The sequence below is a fragment of the Nannospalax galili genome, unplaced genomic scaffold (assembly GCF_000622305.1).
Source record: "Nannospalax galili isolate Female #2095 unplaced genomic scaffold, S.galili_v1.0 scaffold89, whole genome shotgun sequence".
Classification (NCBI taxonomy): Eukaryota; Metazoa; Chordata; class Mammalia; order Rodentia; family Spalacidae; genus Nannospalax; species Nannospalax galili.
In genome coordinates this window covers 532,919-555,090 of record NW_008359211.1, presented here as the reverse complement: position 1 = coordinate 555,090, position 22,172 = coordinate 532,919, and the positions used below count along the sequence as shown (strand labels likewise).

The 22,172-nt window shown below is 48.3% G+C and overlaps 1 protein-coding gene across 1 annotated transcript in view; it reads right to left on the bottom strand.

The window, feature by feature from the left end:
* Positions 1-244: 244 nt before the first annotated feature.
* Syt12 (synaptotagmin 12) overlaps positions 245-22,172 on the bottom strand; it is a 41,934-nt gene continuing 20,006 nt past the window's right edge. Inside the window, exons 3-8 of the mRNA XM_008822870.2 lie at positions 19,475-19,668; positions 14,286-14,678; positions 10,113-10,328; positions 7,961-8,081; positions 3,972-4,105; positions 245-2,048 (exon numbers count right to left, since the gene is read on the bottom strand). Of these exons, the coding sequence (XP_008821092.1) occupies positions 1,875-2,048; positions 3,972-4,105; positions 7,961-8,081; positions 10,113-10,328; positions 14,286-14,678; positions 19,475-19,668 (1,232 nt within the window). The 3' untranslated portion in view covers positions 245-1,874. The remainder of the gene's footprint in view (positions 2,049-3,971; positions 4,106-7,960; positions 8,082-10,112; positions 10,329-14,285; positions 14,679-19,474; positions 19,669-22,172) is intronic.

Here is a 22,172-nt window from a genome sequence, read left to right as displayed (position 1 = left end):
CCTGGGAATGCTTTACCTGCTTTACATACTGGATACTCAACTGAGTGTCACCACCAGGAAGCCTTCTTTGATTTCCCTGTACCCACCTTCCCCTGCCAGGGCTGGTACAGACCTGTCCCCTCTTCAGACCTTCCTAAGCAGCTGGATGGTATCCATCCTTGACATCAGTGGGGGATGGAAGGCACACAGTACCCCTGTGGGGCCCAAGCTCCAGGACCAGAAAAGATACAAAGGTGACTCGAGGTTTAGCAGGGCTCCCTGGAAGCCCCCTTCCTGCCCCAGCTTTATTTTGGTTCTAAAATCATTCCAGTCAATATTCTTGGTCCCTACAGCCATTCTGGGCACACCATCCACGCTTCATGCAGAGGAAGAGAAGGAACAAGGGGATGGAGGTTGAGGGAATGTGGTCTGTTCTGTAAAGCCACTGGGTTAAAAAGACTCTAGGGCCTCCAGATGGCAAGATCTGGCCCAGATGTGTGTCCCTGGCCCTGTGTTGACTGCTTAATATTGGCAACAGGTTAGGCAGCCTGGCCTTAGTGGAGTCCTGGCTGTGACAGGTGTGTCTAGCCTCTAGTCCTACGATCCTCTGTGTCCCTGTTCTAGCCACCTCTCCCGTTGTCATTACTGGTAACTGGTTGGACCTGGATCTCAGTGCTTATTAGGGCCAAGGATCAGAGGCAGCCAGCCTGAGTCCTCCTCTCAACACTCCTCACACACACTCACTATCCTTTTAAAGCTGCAGGTGCAACCTCCAGTTGGTGAAGGTTCACATCACTGCTTCTCTGGGACTATCTTTTATCAGATGAAAGCCATCGCCTCATTTCGTAACACCTGGAGGGGTGTGATACCCTCACTAACGATGGCCAGGTGGAAGCCAAAAATTGGCACATGGTGGTGTACAACCCAGCCTCTTTGCTTCTGGGTACCCCCCCGCCCCAGACAGAGCTCCCACTGGCCACAGGCAGAGGCTGGATATGGTGCCCAATATCCCAGGGGTTAGAACTAGGTCTTCTTGAGGCAGCTTTCTGTCAGGAGGGGCCTGTCCTGGAGGGGCACCAGTCAACACTAGTAGAGCTGCACTGATTTTCATGGGACAAAAGTCAAGGGCCTGGGTCTGGGCCTCTTGGGATTTCTGGCTCTTGCAGTGGTGGCAGGTCAGGGGAGCCTTCATGTGGCCTGTAGGCTTCTGCCCGGCCTGGTCTCCTGGCTTCTTCTCCTGTCCGCACTGCAGTGGGCCAAGGACTGTGCTGGAGATGGGGACATTCATCTCCCTGCTGTTGTTTGGGGCCTCTGTCTGGGATACTGTTTTCTCCCCAATCCTCAAAGTGCAGTTCCTTCTCTGTCTGTGGGTTCCTCCCTACTCTAGACCCCAGGACCTCTCCCCAAGTCCATCTGGGCAGGCTGATTCTTGGCACTGAGAAAGTCATGCAGAATGGGAGAGGGGCATTTGGACTTCCTGGCACCCTGGGTGCTATGTTCTGTTTATGTTAGTTCTAGCCTCTCAAGACATACGGGCAGCTGGCCTCTAGGAGAACTACAGAAGGGAAGCTGGCCAGCTTTGAATGCCCACATCCCTCTGCAAGCCAAGGGATACCTCATGAGGTTCTCAGGTATACAACTGGTCAGTCTGCAGGATCCTAGGCCAGTCATGGCTGGTTCTTAGTGGGGAAAATACCCTGGGTCCCTGGATGAAGAGCCATACCCATTCCTCCATGGCAGTCCGGACAGAGGATCCAAGATGGCTGATGAGGACCTCCCCCGCCCCGGTGGGGGGCAGTGTTCGTGGCTCCAGTTGACTGTGGAGAAGGGTGTCATTGGATAGAGCCGAGACTGCGCCAGGCGCTAGAGGCTGCCAACCTGGCCTGCCCTGGCTGCTAGTTTCGCCTGACTGGGTGCCACATGGACACAGGCCTGCGTAGTGTGGCCAGCATCTGGTTCCAGTGTGTGGTGCCCATGCCGCTGGCTGCTGGCCCGATGATGACATGACCCACATTGTCCCCGCGGCCATCACTACTGCTCTCAGCCACCGTCACACGGAGAGACAGGTCCTGGGGAGAAGGTGATATAGGTGATTGGGACCAAAAGCATCCAGAGGGTCCTCCTTGGCACCAAGGTCTCGGCTTATGAATGCCAGGCCCTATGGGGTGCCAGCCCAGCTCTCTGAATCCTCCCCTCTGACTTGTCCCAGTGAGTGAGGGGAATTGTCCCAGTCATCTGGCAACTAATTTGCTTAAGGGCCCAAAAGTGGCAGATCAAGTTGGGTTTAGACGTCATCTCACTTTCTTGTTGCTTAAACTTGTTTGTTTCTGTTCTTAAGATTTATTTTGATTATGTGTATGCATGTGTGTCTGTGTGGGGCTATGTGCTCATGAAGGCAGGTATCCATGGAGGCCAGGAGAGGGTGTTGAAGCCCCTGGAGCTGGAGTCACAGATGGTTGTAAGCTGCCCCAGGTGGGTACTGGGAGCTGAACTTGGTCCTCTGCAAGAATAGTATGTGCTCTTAACTGCTGAGTCATCTTTCCAGCCCCGATGTGTTTTTGGAGATAAGGTCTCATATAGACCGGGCTGGCCTCGTACTTGCTCCGTAGCTGAGGCTGAATTAGGATTCCCAATCTTCCTGCCTTGGCCTCTCAAGTGCTAGGATTACAAGTGTATGGCTCCATGCCTGGTTTAAGGACTTAGATATTGTTTGTTTACTCTTATCTCTAGTTTAGGCTGGCCTCAAACTCCCTACATAGCCAAGGATGACTTTGAACTTACAATCCTTATCCCTCTACCTCTTGAATGCTGCGATTACAGGCATGCATGGCCACACCTAGTGTATGTGGTACTGAGGATCAAACCCAGGGCCTCGAGGATGTAGGACTTGGGCCTTTGTAAACTGTTTTCCATTTTCAAAATTTGACAAAATTTCTTATTTCACAGGGATGTTCCAGGAAGGAAATGAATTAAATATGTGGCCATTATTGGAGCATTTACTGGCATCTCTTATCACTGGCATAATCATGTCAGGTTGCAGATGAGGAAGGATAAGACCACATTTGAGACCTCAGCCCAACTGTTCTGACCTTCCTCCTCTGACAGCCTCATTTTTGGAAGCTGAGGAGAAGTGGTATTGTGACTGACAGAGCAATGTAGGGGTCAAATGGACAGGTTATTTCATGAGGGTCAAGACTATGATACCCAGGACCCAATAGAGATGCTGGGATGTTGCCTGGATTCCTGAATTTGGGACACTCAGAGTAAAACTGACTTTCAGCTTTCAAATCCACAGGGCTGGATGTGTAGTTCAGTGGTAAAGTGCTTGCCTAGCTTGCACAAGGCCTTGGGTTCAATCATTAGTACCGTGAAATGAAAGAAATTTGTAGAGGGCATTCAGGGAGGGGAGACTGGGTGGGCTCCGCATAATCCCTAGGCTGTAAGGGCAGGCTTTGGCACAACGGACAAAAGACTTTACTGTTAGTTGTACCTAGGGACAGGAGACAGTGAAGGGAGGAAGTAAGATCCCTGTCTTCTGACTGGTAGCTTAAGCTATAGTCTCTGTTGTCCTCTGACCTGTGGTCTATTGTGTCCCTGCTAAGAGTTCTCCCTGGGGCACACAGTCCTCTGGAAGCCATAGGGTATACAGAGCCCAGCAAGGCCCTTACAGTAGAACACAGGAAGTTTAAGGCTAGAACCCAGGCTGGGGTTACCCCTGGCTCACCTGCAGGCACTGCAGGTGGTCCACTGAGGACAATGATCTTCCCCAGCGCTCAGCTGAGCTGTCCCCTCTTGCAGGAAGCCCCTCCCCTGGCTGCTGAAACCTGGGACACTCCTTTGTCTGGGGAGTTTCCTCCCTGTTCTTTGTAGGCACCAAGAAAGCAGCGCCTGGGTCTCCAACACCTAGTGGTATTGGGGACTGGTATTGACTAGAAGAATGGTGGTTGGGGCCCTAAGAGGCAAAGCTGGAGGGGTGCAGTGGCCCACCTCACCTGGAGCACAATGGCTGGCACGGAGAAGATCATGGCTTCGTTGAACACTGGGTTGGGGTCATCCCTCTTCACGGCTGTTTTCTTCTTGCTCATCTTCCTCCCGTCCTGCAGTAGGTACACCTTGACGAAGGGGTCTGCAGGCAGGTAGTGGGGCTGAGGGTCAGTAAGAGGCTTGCTTGGCATGGTCCTGTCCACTCTGGCCCTGCCCACTGGCTCCAACTCCCTGACCTGACCCTTGGCTACTGACATCATTTCCAAAGCCTGCTGTTGCGTATTTATGTATGTATGTGTGCTGGACAGCTTTAGTGTCAACTTGACACACCTGGGTTGAGGAAGCCTAAACTGGGGAATTGCCTCCATTGGACTGGCCTGTGGCCATGTCCATGGGGCATCTTCTTGATTGTGGAGTGATGTGGGAGGGCCCAGCCCACTGTGGGTGGTGCTACCCCTGGGCAGGTGGGCCTGTGTTGCATAAGAAAGCAAGCTGAGCAGGGGCCAGGGGAGCAAGCCAGTAAGCAACATACCTCCATGGCCTGTGCTCCAGCTCCTGCCTCCAGGTTCCTGTGCTGAGTTCCTACCTTGGGCTCCCTGATGAACTGTGACCTGGGAGATGTAAGCTGAATAAACCCTTTCCTCCTCAAGTTGGTAGTGGTCAGAGTATTTTGTCACAGCAATGGAGAAACAAACTAGGACAGAAATTGGTACCACAGAGTCGGGTGTTGCTGTGACAGATCTGACCTTGGTGTTTTTAGGAGGAGTCTGGAAGCATTTGAAACTTTGGGCTGAAAAAGCCATTGAGTGCTTAGAGTTTGTTGCTGTGGAGCTTGGAACAGTTATGCTGAAAGAGTTGTGAACAATGGAGGCCTGGTTTGTGGAGCTTCAAAGGGAAAACACAGACTCTCAGGGCTGTTTTTGTGGTATTTTGAATTGAGAAATCTGTGGGTTCTGGTCGGCTGGGGCTGAAGAATCAGCTGTGATGAAGAAGATACCAGAACCTGAAGCAAAACTTTTGCTTTACTGGGACAATTGATGCTGGTTAGCCGGGGCTAAACAATCAGCTGTAAGTAACAAGAGACCAGCATCACTATGGTGAAATCTTCTGGGAAGTATTTCCTCAGGGTCTGCACACAGCAGCTGTGGTCGAGAGGGGACCCGAGCCTTCATCTCTAGCTGGAAGCAGGACTTGGTAATGTGTAAGAGTCTCCTGCATGGTTTTGGTGTTGAAAGCATGAGAGAATCTGAGGTTTTGCACCCCAAGAGGCAAGAAGAGACCATTGGTAAAGGTGTAGCCTCAGTTTCAGTGGAGACCCCAGCTTTTTGGAGATGCCAGGACCATGGGACGACCACCAAGGGCAGCGGCAGGTGTGGAATGGAGCTGGCCTGGGTCTTCAAAACAAGCTGTGTGTGCTGCAGACAGCAGAGTCAGAGAGGTGGAGCTGCCAGAACCCTTTGCAGCCTAGAGGACTGTGAGTGAATCCCAGATGTCCAGCCTTGAGCTACTTTGCTGGACTTTGGTTTTGCTTAGGTGTGCCCTATTCTTCCCTTTGAAATAAGGCAGTACTTGTTTTGGATTTTACAGGAGCCCCCAGTTGAGAGACTTTAAAAGTGACTGTGGACTTTTAAGTGTTCGGATATTTTAAGGACTGTGGGTAAGGTTGTACTGTCTTATGTTGTGATAATAATGATAATAACGTTAACATCATATCTTGGGGATAAGAATTGGAAAGGTTATGGTTTAATAGTGATGTGTTTGTGTGTCAAGTTGACAAGGGGTCAATTGTGCTGGATAGCTTTAGTGTCAACTTGACAGTCCTGGGTTGAGGGAGCCTCAAATGAGGAATTGGCTCCATAGAACTGGCCTGTGGCCATGTCTGTGGGGCATCTTCTTGATTGCTGAGTGATGTGGGAGGGCCCAGCCCACTGTGGGTGGTACCAACCCTGGGCAGGTGGGCCTGTGTAGCATAAGAAGCAAGCCAGTAAGCAGAGTTCCTCCATGGCCTGTGCTCCAGCTCCTGCCTCCAGGTTCCTGCCTTGAGTTCCTACTTTGGGCTCCCCGATGAACTGTGACCTGGGAGATGTAAGCCTAATAAACCGTTTCCTCCCCAAGTTAGTGTTAGTCAGAGTATTTTGTCACAGCAATGGAGAAACAAACTAGGACAAGTATGTACATATGTATTTACTTATATTAAGTAATGGAACCTCGCTATGTGTCCCAGATTGGCTCCAAACTCCTGGACTTAAGGGGGCCTCCTGCCTCAGACCAGAGTGTGTTGCCTGCATATATGTAAGTGCATTGGTGTCGTGCAATGCCAGCTGAAGTCAGAAGAGGGTGTCAGATTCTCTGGAACTGAAGTTGTGGATGGTTGTTAGCCACTATGTGGGTGCTGAGAATTGAACCCAGGTCCTCTGCAAGAGCAGCCAGTGCTCTTAACCCCTAAGCCATCTCTCCAGCCCCTCAATCTGTTTATTTTTGGACAAAGTCTTTATATGTAGCCCAGGCTAGCCTTGAATTTGTAATCCTCCTGCCTCAACCTACTGAATACTAGGATTACAAGTGTGAGCCACCATACCTGGCTTTGCTCTTAAGCATTTATTTATTTACTTATTTATTTATTATTTATATTAAGAGACAAAGTCACACTAGGCTAGTTCTGAACTCCTGGGCTTAAAGGATCATCCTGCCTCAGCCTCCTGAGTAGCTGGGACTATTAATAAACACCTATGTGCCTAGCTTGACATTATCTTCTTTATTTATGAGATATTTTAGTACATTTGGCTCTTGCTATAAAGCCAAGGCTGCCCTTAAACTCATGATCATTTTGCCTTAGGCTTGAAGTGCTAGAATTACAAGTATGCACCAACAGGCCTAGCTCAACATTATTATTTTTATTTATTCTATTTTTGAGACAGGATCGCATATAGCCTAGGCTAGCTTCAAATTTCATATGCAGTCAAGGATGACTTAAAATTTTTTAATTTTTATTTATTTATTTTTGGATCTCACTATGCAGCCCTGGCTGACCTGGAACTCGTTATGTAGACCAGGCTGGCCTCGAACTCACAGAGCTCTGCCTGCCTCTGCCTCCTGAGTCCTTGGATTAAAGGCATGCACTACCCTACATCTGCTGACCTTGAACTTCTGATCCTCCTGTTTCTACCTCCTGAGTGCTGAAATTACAGGCATGCACTACCATGCCCAGTTCTATGCAGTGTTGTTGAACTCAACCAAGGCTTCATGCATACTAGGCAAGCATTCTGTCAACTGAGCCATATTCCCAGCCCCTCCATATTATTTTAAATTCCATTTTACAGATGAGAAACTGGAGGCTCCCATGGCAAATCAGGAGAGGGCAGCTCTGGACGTAGGCAGCCCACTGCACATTCCCCTCACATGCTGCTCCACAGTGCCTGGCAGACCCACTATTCCCATTCTATAAGTGGCCTAAGTGCAGAGGGCAGACCTGAGTTACTGAGTGCCAGTACAGCAGAGCCCAGCAGTGTAGAGCTCTGAGATACCAAGTCTCTTTACTGCCTGGGGCCCCAGTCTGGCAAGCCCCAATAGGCCCCTGTAGAGCTGGGGTATCGGATCCCACTTGATACCCACCCCAAGGGATAGGGACCCTGGTCCCATTTGAAGTCTAGATTGCTGCCCTGTCTCTGAGCTCCAAATCTGACAAATGGAGGCTGATCTCCGTTTCCTGCCCAGTGCCTCAGCCCAAGTACTTTCTCCTGCCCTCAGACATTTCCCTGTCACTCTGCTCCCCTGAACCCAAACCAGGCCCTCACAAGTTCTTTGTCACCCTCCAGTATTCCCATGTTTCTCCATCCAGATTAGCTGTCCCACTGTGCCTGGCTCCTGAGCTCAGCTGAATCTGTGGGGTCCTGGCCCTGTGTTCCACACCTGCTGATACCACCGGTGCCCTTGACACAGTGGCTGGGCCACAGCTACCCCTAAGCCACATGGAGGAACTGGGTACACAGGGCCTTACCTGCTGTGGTCTTGTCATTAGTCCAGATGAGATTCTTGGCTTTCACCACAACCACAGTGAGGCGCTCAGCTGTGGGCAGGTAGCTGAGGGACAGCAGGATCTCCCCGACAGCATCCGCAGCCTGGGGGACAGGTATGGCTCAGAAGGCTTCTATCCCCCAGGGCCTGAGAGGTCCAGGGAAGTCACAAGCTTCCTTCTCCATTGGAAAGCTGCTGCTGATTTTGGGGAACTCTTTTTTTTTGTTGTTTATTTAATTATGCCTATATGTTTCTACGCATGATTGCAGTGCCCACTGACACCAGAAGGCCGCATCAGATCCTCTGGAACTGGAGTTAGCAGGTAGTTGTGAGCCACTTAGTGGGTGCTGGGAACTGAACTTGGGTCCTCTGAAAGAGCAGCCTGTGCTCTTAACCACTGAGCCACCTCCCCAGTCCCCTGGGAACTCTCAAACCTAGGCCCCAGGCTGGCAGTGCTGAGGAAAAGGAACCCTGTCCCTGGGCACCTCAGGAGCATGCCCAGATCCTCCCTTGCACCAGGTGTGGATCATGCCTTGGAAGGAGGTCCACAGGTTGCCTGTCAAATGTGTCAATCAAATGAAGTTTTGTTCCTTCATTTTGGGCCAAGGAAAATATTCAATGACTAGTGCATCGATGTCCAAGCAGAAACGAAATGGATTTGTTTAATAACGTCCCCTGACCCCTTTTAGTTTTAAACTTCTGGAGACAGTGTTTTGTGTTGATTAGGCTGGCCTCGAACTCCTGATCCTTTGATTCGCACCTCCTGAGTGCTGGGATTATACACATATATCACCACACCTGGCTTATGTAGTACTCTGGATTGAATTAAACCCATGCTAGGTAAGCAGTCTATCAACTGAGCTACATCCCAGCCCTACTCCCTGGCATTCTTATAATAATAATTATTATTATTTTTTGTCTTTTTTGAGACAGGGTCTCCTTGTAGCCCCAGCTGTCCTGGAACTTACTATGTAGACCAGGCTGGCCTCGAACTCACAAAGATCCACCTGCCTCTGCCTCCCAAGTGCTGGGATTAAAGGCTTGTGCCACCACACCCGGTGATAATTACTATGTTTAAAAATATTTTTGCTTATTACTTTTATGTATATGCATGTATTGCCTGCATTTGGTAGGTACACCTGTGTCATGCAATGCCCAAGGTCAGAAGAGGACATTGGATCTCCTGGAACTGGAGCTTCAGATGGTTGTTAGCCACTATGTGGGTGCTGGGAATCGAACCTAGGGCCTGTACAAGAGCAGCCAGTGCTCTTAACTGCTGAACCATCTCTCCAGCTCCACATTCTTATAATTATAAAAGTAAGCTTCAACTTGGCCTCTGTCTAAAATAATCCATTTTAAGCCAAAGCTGTATGTCCCTAACAGTAGCTTATAGGGGTAGAGCCTCTGAAGATTTGGTGGTAAGAATATAGAAGAGAGGGACACAATAATTAAGAGCACTGGCTGCTCTTGCAGATGACCTAGGTTTGGGTCCCAGCACCCAAGTAGCATCAGGAGAGATGGGTCAATGGTTAAGAGCACTGGCTGCTCTGGCAGAGGACCCAGGTTTTGTTCCTAGCACCCACATGGCAGCTAACAACCATCCATAACTCCAGTTCCAGAGGATCAGATGTCCATTTCTGGCATTGCACACATGTAGGCAAAATACTCATATGCATAAAATTAAAAGAATAATAAAAAGGACACACAGAGGGCTTAGGGAGATGGCTCAGCAGGCAAAAGCACTTGCTTGCTGCCAAGTCTGATGACCTGAGTTCAATCCCTGGGACCCACATGGTGAAGGAGACAACTGACCTACACAATCTGTCTTTTGACTCCCAGAAGAATTTGGTAACACACACACACACACACACACACACACACACATACACACACACAAATAAATAAAATGTAAAAGGAGAAAGAGAAGAGCTGTAAACAGTGGTGTCTATAGGATGCTTTTTTTTTGCCACCGCATGCAGTAAGTAGTTTCCCTAAGTGTGACTCAGTTTACTTCTGTTTTCCGAATAATGTTAGGGTTCAGGCTGAGGGAAAGGATGGTGAAATTTCTCTAGGAAGTGGATGTGAATCTGTTCTCACCACAGGTTTGTAGGCAAACCGAAGCAGGTGATGCTCACCTTATTCTGGTCCTGTAAGTACAGCCAGCCACTGAAGGGCTGCAACAGGAGGTCGAGCACAGACAGCTTCAGCTCCACCACCCCAGTGCTCACGTTCCGCTCGTCCTCATCAATGCCGAACACAGAAAACCGCAGGCTCTTCTCCTCCAGGGCTGTGGGATCCAGGGGGACAGAGAACTTCTCATCGAAGAAAATAGAGTAGGTGTTCCTCTGGATCTACAGAGAGAAAGGGCTATAGTGGGGATCTCTGGTACCCATGGTCTCAATGCTGAGCCTGTGACTCAGCCTTGAAGGTTTGTTTATTTAATTTTGTTTCATTTTGAGACAGGGTCTCATATAGTCCAGGCTGATCTGGAACTCCTTATGTAGCAGAGGATGACACTGAATTCCTGATCTTCCTGCCTTTACCCACCCCTCCGCCCACAAGTGCTAGGATCACAAGCATGGGGCACCACACCCAACATTTTTTTCTTGTTCTTTTGTTGAGACAGGGTCTTGCTATGCAGCTCTGATCATCCCAGAACTCACTATGTTGCCTAGACTTGCCTTGAACTTGTATAGTCTTCCTGCCTCAGCTTCCAGAGTTCTGGAATTACAGCATAAGCCACTGTTATAGAAGAATATCTTCTGATATAAAACATCCCATCTTGAAGGGAAGCTTGGTTAAACCAACAGGCTGTTCTAAGGGAAGATGAAACTTTCTATCCTGCAGGGAAGCTCCTTAAGCAGGTAGCAAACAACTGAATAGCTTCAGGAAGTTCCTGAAATTGGCCAGGTTCTCTAGGCCCTTCCCTCTTCAAACTAACTTCAGACCAGACCATCAAGCAGCCCACCTGCCTGGAAAAAGCTGAGACCAACTGAAGCACCTGGAAGAGACATACTCTACCCTACGAGGCTGCTTGTAAGTTGTGCAGTGACCAAGTTGTGCAGGTTGCCAAGATTTTTAGAACCACCACCCATGCTGGGGTGGGCATTTGGTGATACACCTGTCTTTGAGCCATTTCTATTCCTGTAAGTAACTCCTTACCCATAATCTTATAAGTAACCCTAATAAAAAATCATGGGTTCCCTAAGTTGGACTTTGGTGGTATACTTACTTTGGTCTGTCATTGGTTCTGATAGAATGTGTGAACTGCAGAAGACCCACAAGCCTCATTAGGGAAAGCCATAAATCCCTTAAAGTGTCTAACTGGCCCTAACTTGGCAGCCTGGCCTTGCTTAAGCCTTATCAACTAGTCACTCCCTGGACTGAGAGAGACTGTTTGTGGAGCCCATCTGTCTCCTCTAGTGCCACAGATAACTCACCTGCCTTCCTGAGCAAATAATCTTGAGAAAAGAGACCCTCAAGGACCAGACCCTGGCATGGAGTTAACTCTTGCAACTGTGTGCAGCAGAGCTCCTATATAAGACCAGACTGCTCCCTCTTCAGATCACAGGTAACCATTCCTCAAGGAAGAGCTAGCAGCCCTTTGCTGGGTTTCCTGAATGAAGGGAACTCATTCCTTGCCTGTTACAGGTCTGACTCTGATTCTTACTTCTAAACTTTAAACTCCTTCCTTTTCTGACCTAAATCTAATAGGTTCCCTATCTGGGGTGAGTAGATGCTTGTGTACATCTTCCCAGGAATAGTGTCACACAACAGCCACCCTGCCTGGTAGCACAGGTTTTGTTTGTTTGTTTTGAGGCAGGGTCTTCTGTAGGCCAAGATGGCCTCAACTCATTACCTAGCAGAAGACAACTTTGAACTCCCCAACCTTCTGTCTCCATCTCTCAAATGCTGAGGTTACCTTAAAAGTTTAAAAGTTTATGTCTTCCCAGGCGTGGTGGCGCACGCCTTTAGTCCCATCATTCAGGAGGCAGAGGCAGGCAGATCTCTGTGAGATCAAGGCCAGCCTGGTCTACATAGTGAGTTCCAGGGCAGCTGGGGCTACAGGGAGACCCTGTCTCAAAAAGACCAAAAAAAAAAAAAGAAAAGAAAAAAAAGAGTTTATCTCTTGGGGCTGGAGAGATGCTCAGCAGTTAAAAGCACTGGATACTCTTCCAGAGGACTCAGCACCCACATGGCAGGTAATAACTGTCTAAAACTCCAGTTCCAGATCAGACATCCTCTGCTGGACTCCATGGGCATTGCACACATGTGGTGCACTTATACACATGTAGGCAAAGCACTCATACAATTTTTTTTTTTTTTGGTCTTTTTGAGACAGGGTCTCCCTGCAGCCCCAGCTGTCCTGGAACTCACTATGTAGACCAGACTGGCCTTGAACTCACAGAGATCCACCTGCCTCTGCCTCCCAAGTGCTGGGATTAAAGGTGTGTGCCACCACGCCCGGCTCATACAATTTTTTTTTAAAGCCCCATGTCCTCTCATAGGTTGTGGTCAACCTATTGGCCGGGTATTAGATGCTTCTGTAGAGTTCTAGTAAATCCTCATCCCCACCAAGATGCTCTGGCTGAACTGGTTCTCTCCTACATCTGCTCAATTCAGCCCAGCCTTGGGCCAGTGGGAGCTGGGAGGTTGTCTGTTGAGTCAACAAGCTGTTAACATCACAGCCACATGCCCTCCCCACCAGCCCCCCAGAGTCTGCCAGGTCTGTCTGATCATCATAGCACGGATGGATGAGCAGACAGTTGGATGGAGTGACTCGGCAGGGCTGGGCACGCTCTGTTTTCCAGCTTAGTCCTGCCTGTGGGCACCATTGGCCTCCTCCCAGGAAGCCGTGGGCAGTCCCCTGGAGGTGTACATGAGGCTCTGATTGCCCTTTTGTGGGGGCACCTGAGTCACTGCCTAGTGGTATTTAGAGAGCAGCTATTATCCCTGGCACCCTCTCTGAAGCTGAGGGTGTTGCTTGGCCTGGAGGCAACCCCCACCCCCACCCCTCACACAGTGGACTGTCAGATTAAGGTATCTGGAAGCCTATCTTCCTGGAAACAAACCCTCCAGGGCTTCCAACTACCTGGATTAATCTCAGTCTCTGTCACTGCCCAGCTTTGGGGAGGCTCCTCCTGTAGCCCTCTTGTAGTCCTCCTCCTATAGTCCTCCTGTAGTCCTCTTCCTGTAGCCCTCCTCCTTCCCCTGCCACACACACACCAGGAATCATGTTGCCCACACAGTGTTCTACTTGAGACTTTTCCAGGCCTCTTGCCCCATGGGACAAAGCCTACTTCCTGGTCTTCTGATCTCAGCCTCCAGGCTCTTCAGGATCCCTGGCCCCATCTCCCCTTTCCCTAACCCAACCAGCTTCATAGCTGTCCCCTGCCCATAGGGGCTTAGGATTCCTACCAGCTATTCGCCAAGCTTTGTGCTTCATGGGCCCATGCATGGAGCAGGACAGGAAGCCTGAGTCTCCAAGCAGTCAGAAGACCCTTGGTCCTGCAGGTCAAAGGTCACTGCAGGTTGACCTAGCCTATCTCAGAAGGCTCAGGATCTAGACTCTTCCTGCTGCTCTGCAGTAGGGTAAGCTGTCAGGGTGGGCTGCCTTAGAGAGTATCTTATGGCTTTCCTGTTCGCACCAGGCCTTTCTTTGATCTCATTCCCCAGCTGACTGTTCTGGGCAGTGTCAACTGCCCGAATGTTCTGGCAGAGTCCCTTGGTCTCTGGTTTTGAGTGGAGGTCAGCCACTGGGGTCACTGGGAGGGGCAGCAGAGACTGGAGGTTAGAGGAAAGTTTGAGTGCTTATCCCCAAGGCTTTTCAGTTTCTCTTGGGGCTGACCACACCCTCTCAGCAAAGGGCACAGCATCTCATTTTGAGCCCAGAACCTCATTTTCCTCTCATGCCTTCAGTCCCTGGGGCCGCCTCTCTTCTTGTTAAACTCAGGGAACCACATCAGCTACGATCATTCCGTCCCCACCAACTCCACGGCAAACAGCTCTGTCATTGAACTCTTTCCCAGATCAGCCAAATGCGCAGGGCATTTTTTTTTTTTTTTTTCCTGCAAAGACTCCACATTGACAAAGGGACAGATGTGGAGATGGTTGAGTGACAGAGCTGAGAATGCCCACAGCACCCGGACCACAAACGGGAGTCTGTGCATGGCCTTTTCGGCTCTGGATTCACACTCAGACCCTTCCTGGCACTGCAGAAGCTGCCCATTGGCCTAGCCACCAGCCTGCCTCCCTGGAAGACTCCAGAGAGCCCAGAGCACCCCTCTACCTGCACCAGCCTCACTTACCCGGGAGATGCCCACGATCTGTTCATCGGGCAGCAGGCTGACACGCATGAAGCAGGACTCGAAGCTGGCCTCCTCGTGCTCCAGAAGGTCCTTGCCCTGCAGCACTGCCACGTGGAGAGTGTGGGAGGCCGCATCATAGTCCATGCCCACCTCCACCTGGCCCAGTGTGAAGTCTTGCCCAAAGGTGTTGCTCACAGAGGAGATGGAGTTCAGGGAGTCAGCCGACTGTGACTTTCGGAGAGTCCCATAGGGGGCCAAGTCTAGCTCCCGGCCCATCAGCTCCAAGGGCCCTAGCTCACTGATGCTCTCAAATGTGTCCTCAATGCTGAGGCTGCCTTTGCGGCTGGGTGGTCCCCGAGTGTTGGTGCGTTGGGCATTCCAGGGAGGGACTCTCTGAGGGCGAATAAAAGGGAGCATGTTATAGAGCCCAGGCTGACCTGGAACTCATGATCCTCCTGCCTCAGCATCCTGAGTGCTGGGATTACAGGCATGTACCACCATATCCAGCTTTGTTTTCTTTCCTTAACCACAATAGAAGAAAGTGCTTTTCCAACTTGTTTACTTACTGTGATAGAATCTCATACTGTAATGATGTTTATAAAAAAGAAAAACTCACTGGGCGTGGTGGCGCACACCTTTAATCCCAGCACTTGGGAGGCAGAGGCAGGCGGATCTCTGTGAGTTCATAATTCAGTTATCCATTCTGTAGTTGCTCTCTATTTTATTAACCCTGCTTGAAATTGGCTATGAAATGAGGAGTTAAAGATTGGAAAGGAAGCCAGGCGTGGTGGTGCACACCTTTAATCCCAGCAAGGCAGAGGCAGAGGTAGAGGCAGAGGCAGGCAGATCTCTGTGAGATCAAGGCCAGCCTGGTTTTCATAACAAGTTCCAGGCCAGCAGGGGCTACAGAGAGTCCCTGTCTTTAAAAAAAAAAAAAAAAAAACAAAAAAAAAAAAAAAAAAAAAGAGAAAAGCTCAGAGCTGGAGAGATGGTTCAGCATTTAAGAGCATTGACTGCTCTTGCAGAAGACCCGGGTTCAGTGCCCAGCACCTACATGGCAACTAACAACAGTTCTAGGAGTTACAACACCCTCTTCTGGCCTCCACAGGCATGCATGCATGTGGTAGACTTCCATACATGCAGGCAAACACTCATACACATAAAATTTTAAAAATTAAGAAAAACAACAAAAAAAGAAAAGCTGCTGGGTACGGAGGCGCACACCTGCAATCCCAAATTTGGGGGGCAGAAGTGGAAGGCTCACAGAGTCAAGGCCAGTCTTGGCTACATGAGATCCTATCTCAACAAAATCAAAACTGGAAATAGTGGCAATGTAAGTGTCCAGTGGAAGGGGAATAGGTAAGAATCTAGTGTACAGCCTCTCCACAGTCTCAAAAAAGGTTACAAAAACACGCGGGCTGGTGAGATAGGTAAGGGTGCCTGCCACCAACCCTGATGACCTAAGTTTGATCCCTGGGACCCATACGGTGGAAGGAGAGAACTGGCCCCTATAAGTTGTCCTCTGACCCCCACACATGTGCCATGGCACCCATGTGAACCATATACATTCACAATAAATAAATGTAAAGATTGAAAAATAAAAATACAACACAAGAAAACTTTCACTGGGCAGCATTTGAAATTTTCTTTGCTCTAAATTGACCTTGGAATTTCAGAAAGCAAGAGCTTTCCTATCGTAAGCAGCTCCCATACTTTTGATACCATAATTTTTAAGGACTTCCCAATTAGTCATAATTTTACCACTCTTCCCCTACTGGGAAGCTACTGTTTCTATATGTTGTTTCTAATTTTTCACAAATACAAATAATTCAACATCAAATAGCTTTGGTTTTTGTTGTTGTTGTGTTTTGGTTTTTTGAGACCAGGTCTCTTTGTAGCCCCAGCTGGCCTGAAACTTGCTATGTAGGTCAGGTTGGCCTCGATCTCACAGAGATCCACCTGCTTCTGCCTCCCAAGTGCTGGGACTAAAGGTGTGCGCACCACGCCCGGCTTTTTATTCTTTTTTTTCTTTTTTTCTTTTTTTGTCTTTTTGAGACAGGGTCTCCCTATAGCTCCAACTGTCCTGGAACTCACTATGTAGACCAGGCTGGCCTTGAACTCACAGAGATCTGCCCGCCTCTGCCTCCCAAGTGCTGGGATTAAAGGTGTGCGCCACCACGCCCGGCTTCATTTATTATTTTTATTTTATGTGTATGAGTGTATTGCCTACATGTATGAGTGTACTTGTGTTGTGCAATGCCACAGAAGTCAGAAGAGGGCTTCACATTCCCCTGGAACTGGCATTAAGGAAGGTTCGTAGCCAACATGTGGGTGCTGGGAATTGAACCCAGGTCCTCTGCAAGAGCAGTCAGTGCTCTTAACCACTGAGCCATCTCTCCAGCCCTCTTTTTTCTTTTTATTTATGTATATGTGTCTGTGTGTGAGTATGTGCACATGATTGCAGTGCCAGCAGATGCCAGAAGAGGACATTGGATCCCTGGAGCTAGAGTTGTAGGCAGTTGTGAGCCATCTGACATGAGTGGTAAGAACCAAACTAGAAGAGCAGCCAGTGCTCTTAACCACTGAGCCATCTCTCCAGCCCCCTGTTTTTGCTTCTAGCTTTTGTTTTAAGACAGGTTTTCAATTAGCCCAGACTGGCCTTGAACTTGCTATATTGCCAAAGATGCCTTTGAATTCCTAATCCTTCTACCTCTCCCTCTGGAGTCTGAGGATTACAGGCATGTGCCACCATGTCCAGCCTCAAATAGCTTTTTTTAAAAAAAAATTATATTTTATCTGGATGAGTGTATTGCCTACATGTGTGTAAGTACACCCCTGTTGTGCAATGCCTGTGGAGGTCAGAAGAAGGTGTCAAATTCCCTGGAAATGGAGTTATGAATGGTTGTTAGCTGCCATCTGGGTGCTGGGAATCGACCTGGGTCCTCTGCAAGAGCAGTCGGTGCTCTTACCCACTGAGCCATCTCTCCAGTCCCTCAGATAACTTTCTTAAAATCCTGTTTTGGAGGATAGTCCCTGTAACAGATTTCAACATGTGTTACCAAAATGCTCTTTGGAAAAGTTGTCCCAATTACACTCCTTCCAACAGAGTGTCAGATGGAACCTGGGGCCTACCAGATGAGTGTGCATGGGAGACTCTGATCTTGTAACAGAGTCGTGCTGTGTTCTATGCAACCTTATATGATGTCGAAAAAATTCTCTGCCAGGTATTAAATGATCTAACATTCATCAGTATGTATTGAGGACCTTAAAAACATTTATATTCCTTGATATAGCAATTCCACATCTGGGCATCTATCCAAAATGTAGGTTCCTGCTGGGATTGGTGGTGCTTGTCTATAATCTCAGCATCTGGGAGATAGAGCCGGGAGGACCAGGAGTTCAAGGTCCCCCTTGGTGACCTATATCAAGTTTAAGGCCTAATTGAGACCTTGTCTCAAAAACAAAAACAAAAAATGGGGCCAGCAATATGTTCACTGGGTAAAAGCACTTTCTGCCAAGCCTAATGACCTGAGTTCCATCTCCAAGGTGTACATAGTGGAAGGAGAGAACTGATTCCTGCAAATTGTCCTCTGATCTCCAACAGGTACGTTGTGGCACACATTTGGCACACACAATGAATGAATAAATGTAATTTAAAACTTTTTAATGTTTTAGCTGGGTGTGGTGGCACACACCTTTAGTCTCAGCACTTGGGAGGCAGAAGCTGGTGGATCTCTGTGAGATCAAGGCCAGCCTGATCTACATAGTGAGTGCCAGGTCAGCTGGGGCTACAGGGAGACCCTGTCTCCAAAAGTTTTTAAAGAGCTTTCAAAAGTGGTAAAATGTATAACAAATGATTAGAGAAAGGACAGGATAACGTTGCCTTAAAAAGGGGGGGTGGGGGTAGAGAGATGGTTCAGTGGTTAAAAGCACATATAGTTTTTCCAGAGGACCCAAGTTTGGTTCCCAGCACCCACATTGTGAGCCATCCATAACTCTAGTTCCAGGGAACCCAATGCCCTCTTCTGGCAATCTTGGGCACCTGCAAGCACATACACATACCCACATACAGACACACAGACACGTAAACATAATTAAAAATAAAATAAATCAACCAGGTGTGGCATATGCCTTTAATCCCAGCACTCAGGAGGCAGAGGCAGAGGCAGGTGGATCACTGTGAGATTGAAGCCAGCTTAGTCTACACGGTGAGTTCCAGGCCAGTTGGGGCTACCAGGAGATCCTGTCTAAAAAAACCAAACCAAACCAACAAACAAAAATGTCCAAGAAAAACAAACCAAACAAAAAAATAAACCCACCACTACCAATAGCAACAAAACCCCCTTCAAAACAACAGGAAACAAAGTACAGCATTCCACGTGACGACAAAGGTTTATATACAAAATCCATTGCCTTATTTATAATGACATTTAATCAATCCTGACACACATCAGTTCTAGGTCAGCCAGGGCTACATAATGAAACCCTGTGTCAAAAAAACAAACAGAATGTGGCAGCCCAGGGCTGTAACTCCAGCACTCAAGAGACAGAAACAGGAGGATCATTACGAATTCAAGGCCAGCCGGGGTCACACAGAGTAGTTAACAGTCAGGCAGTTGGATTTCGGGAGGTGACCTCTCTTATTTGTATTTTGTTGTACTTTTCACACGGTAGCCTTTTTTTTTTTTTCTTTTGTCTTTTTGAGACAGGGTCTCCTGTAGCCCCAGAGGGCCTGGAACTCACTATGTAGACCAGGCTGGCCTCGAACTCACAGAGATCCTCCCACCTCTGCCTTCCAAGTGCTGGGATTTTAAAGGCGTGCGCCACCACACCTGGCAAGGTAGTCATTTTTGAGACAGGTTCTCACTCTATAGCCCAAGGTGCCCAAAACTCATGATTCTCTTGCCTCCACCACCAAAAGGCTAAGATCACAGGTGACAGCATCACACCCAACCTCACACAATAGTTTTACAACCAAGATCAATCATTTACTCAACAAGTATTTAGTCTCCTCCCCCTCCCCCCTTACACCCCCCCCCCCCAAGGACTTGGCTAGGAATCGACAATCTGTGGTCTGGTCCACATTCACAGGGGATATTAACGAAGAGGAGGCAAAGGAGAGTGAGAGACCGGAGGCCAACCCTCAGAACCGTCCATGGGGTGTGGGTCTGCAGGAGCAGAAGCCTCACCTTCAGCTTAGCTTCCATGTCAGCCTCTCCATATTTCTGCTGCAGGTACCTGTAGTCATAATTAGGGAAAGGAGAGGGCCTGGGAAAGCTCCCCGACATCCAGAGCTTCCACAGACTCACAGCTGCAATTCCGAGCAGTGCCAGGGCCCCCGCAGCGTAGACACCCACCTCCCAGCCAGGGGGGCTCTTGATGACTGCAAGACAAGGACAGTTTGTCATTAGTGGAGCACAGTGATCACGTTCCCCTCCCATGCAGGGGACAGGTTGATCAGCATAGATACATATATATACATAAGTTTCATCATTGTAATTTTTTTTTTGGTCTTTTTGAGACAGAGTAGCCCCAGCTGGCCTGGACTCCCTATGGAGATCAGGCTGGCCTCAGTCTCACAGAGATCTGCCTGCCTCTTGCCTCCCAAGTGCTGGGATTAAAGGTGTGAGCCACCACACCCGGCAGTACTTATTATTTATAGTATTTATATATTTATATATTTTGTCTCTTTCTCCTTCCCTCTCTCCCTCCCTTCCTCCCTCCCTCCCTTCTTTTCTTCTTCCCTCCCTTCCTTCCCTCACTCCTTCCTTCCTTCCTTTCTTTCTTTCTTCCTGTGTGTGTGCATGTGGAAGACAGAAGTCAACCTTCAAAAACCATCCACCCTGTTTTATGAGACAGTCTGTCACCGGGACCTGGCTCTTGCTGACCAGCAAATCCCAGAGGTCTCCGTGTCTCTGCCCCCACCCCACTGCTGGAATTATAAGCATGTGCCACCTTGAGTTTTCACATAAATATTGGAGATTGAACTCAGGTCCTTATCCTTGCATTTTGACCGCTTTACTGACTGAGCCATTCCCTCAGCCCATTTTTATACTTTTTTTTTTTTTTGATGTTTTTGAGACAGTGTCTCCCTGCAGCCTTTCCAAGCGCTGGGATTAAAGGCATGTGCCACCACGCCCAGCCCATTTTTATATTCTTTCTGCAGCTAAGATGCCCTTAAACTCTTAATCCTCCTTTCACCTTCCAAGTGCTGGGATTACAAGTGAGCACCACCCGTCCTGGTATACTTGTATATTAAACAATATTTTTTTATTATTTCTCAAAAACACTGAGAAGCATTTTAATCTAATTTTTAAATTTTTTAAGATAATATAAATTTTTTTAGCATTTATGTAAGTTCACCCATGTCATGTAATGCCTGCTGAAGTCAGAAAAGGGCATTGGAACCCTTGGCACTGAAGTTACAGATAGTTGTTGGCTGTCATGTGGGTGCTGGAAACCGAACCTGGGTCCTCTGCAAGAGCAGCCAGTGCTAGCATAAAATTGAAAGTTTTTAACCTTTAAAAAAGATCTACATTTCATTTTAAAATATACTGTTTCTTACAGAAAGAGTTATTGTTTTTGCTCATAACACTGAGATGTTGGCACATGCATCTCTAATCTGTATGTATCTATTACTAGTCATAATTGGTTGCACTCGGATCCTTGGCACCTGTGTATGTCTATAAAGTCATCGGGTAGATTTAAAAGGCCAGTGAGATGGCTCGATTAGTAAAGGCTCTTGCTGCCAAGCCTGACAACCTGAATTTGATCACTGGGACCTACAGGGGCAACAAAACCAACTCTTACAAGTTAGTTGTCTTCTGATCTCTACATATGTGCCATGGCAGGCCTGCACACTGGCCCAAAAGAAATACATAAATAAAGCCAGGCGTGGTGGTGCACACCTGTAGTCCCAGCACTCGGGAGGCAGAGGCAGGTGGATCTCTATGAGTTCAAGGCCAGCCTGGTCTACATAGTGAGTTCCAGGACAGCTGGGGCTACAGGGAGACCCTGTCTCAAAGAGACCAAAAAAAAAAAATACATAAATAAATATTAAATAAGTAAATGTAATAAAAATGAAATCTAAAAAAATTGAAATTTTTATTGGAAATTTTTTATTTTTATACTATGCTACATATTACATTGCAAGGCTCAGTATGAAGTACTTGGAATTCAGTGCTGAACAAGACACATTCTTTTCATTTTTCCCTCCCTTTTCTTCTTTGGTCTTTTTGAGACAGGGTCTCCCTGTAGCCCCAGCTAGCCTGGAACTCACTACGTAGACCAGGCTGGCATTGAACTCACAGAGATCCGCCTGCCTCTGCCTCCCAAGTGCTGGGACTACAGGTGTGTGCCACCATACCCGGCCTCTTTTCTTTTTTTGAGAGAGGGTCTTGCTATGTGTCCCAGTATGGCCTCAAGGCAATTCTCCTGCCTTAGCCTTCCACCACACAAGTTTTCTTGAGATCTCTGCTTCTGCTTCCTCTTATACATACACACACACACACACACACACACACACACACACACACAGGACCCTGAGTCCCTCCTCATTCACCCGCTACCCCCCAATCCTCCCTTACAATTGCTCTTTTAGCTTCTGTAAAATGCTTGGCTGCTGCTTTAGACATGCCTAGACATGCCCTGGCATGCCCTGACCCCCAGGAAACTATAGATTAAGCAAGCCCGGGCATGAAAACTGCCCTATAAGGTAAAAACAGAGACTCCTGGCCCCACAGATAACAGTCAGCACATTCCACAGCCCTGAGAATAGCATCTACCAATAAGAAACTTCTGGGGCTGCATCATATACATCCAATCAGTCTAAAATTATGTTGGCATGCGCGCAGGCTCCTTGAACCAACCAAAATGTATCTTCGGTAT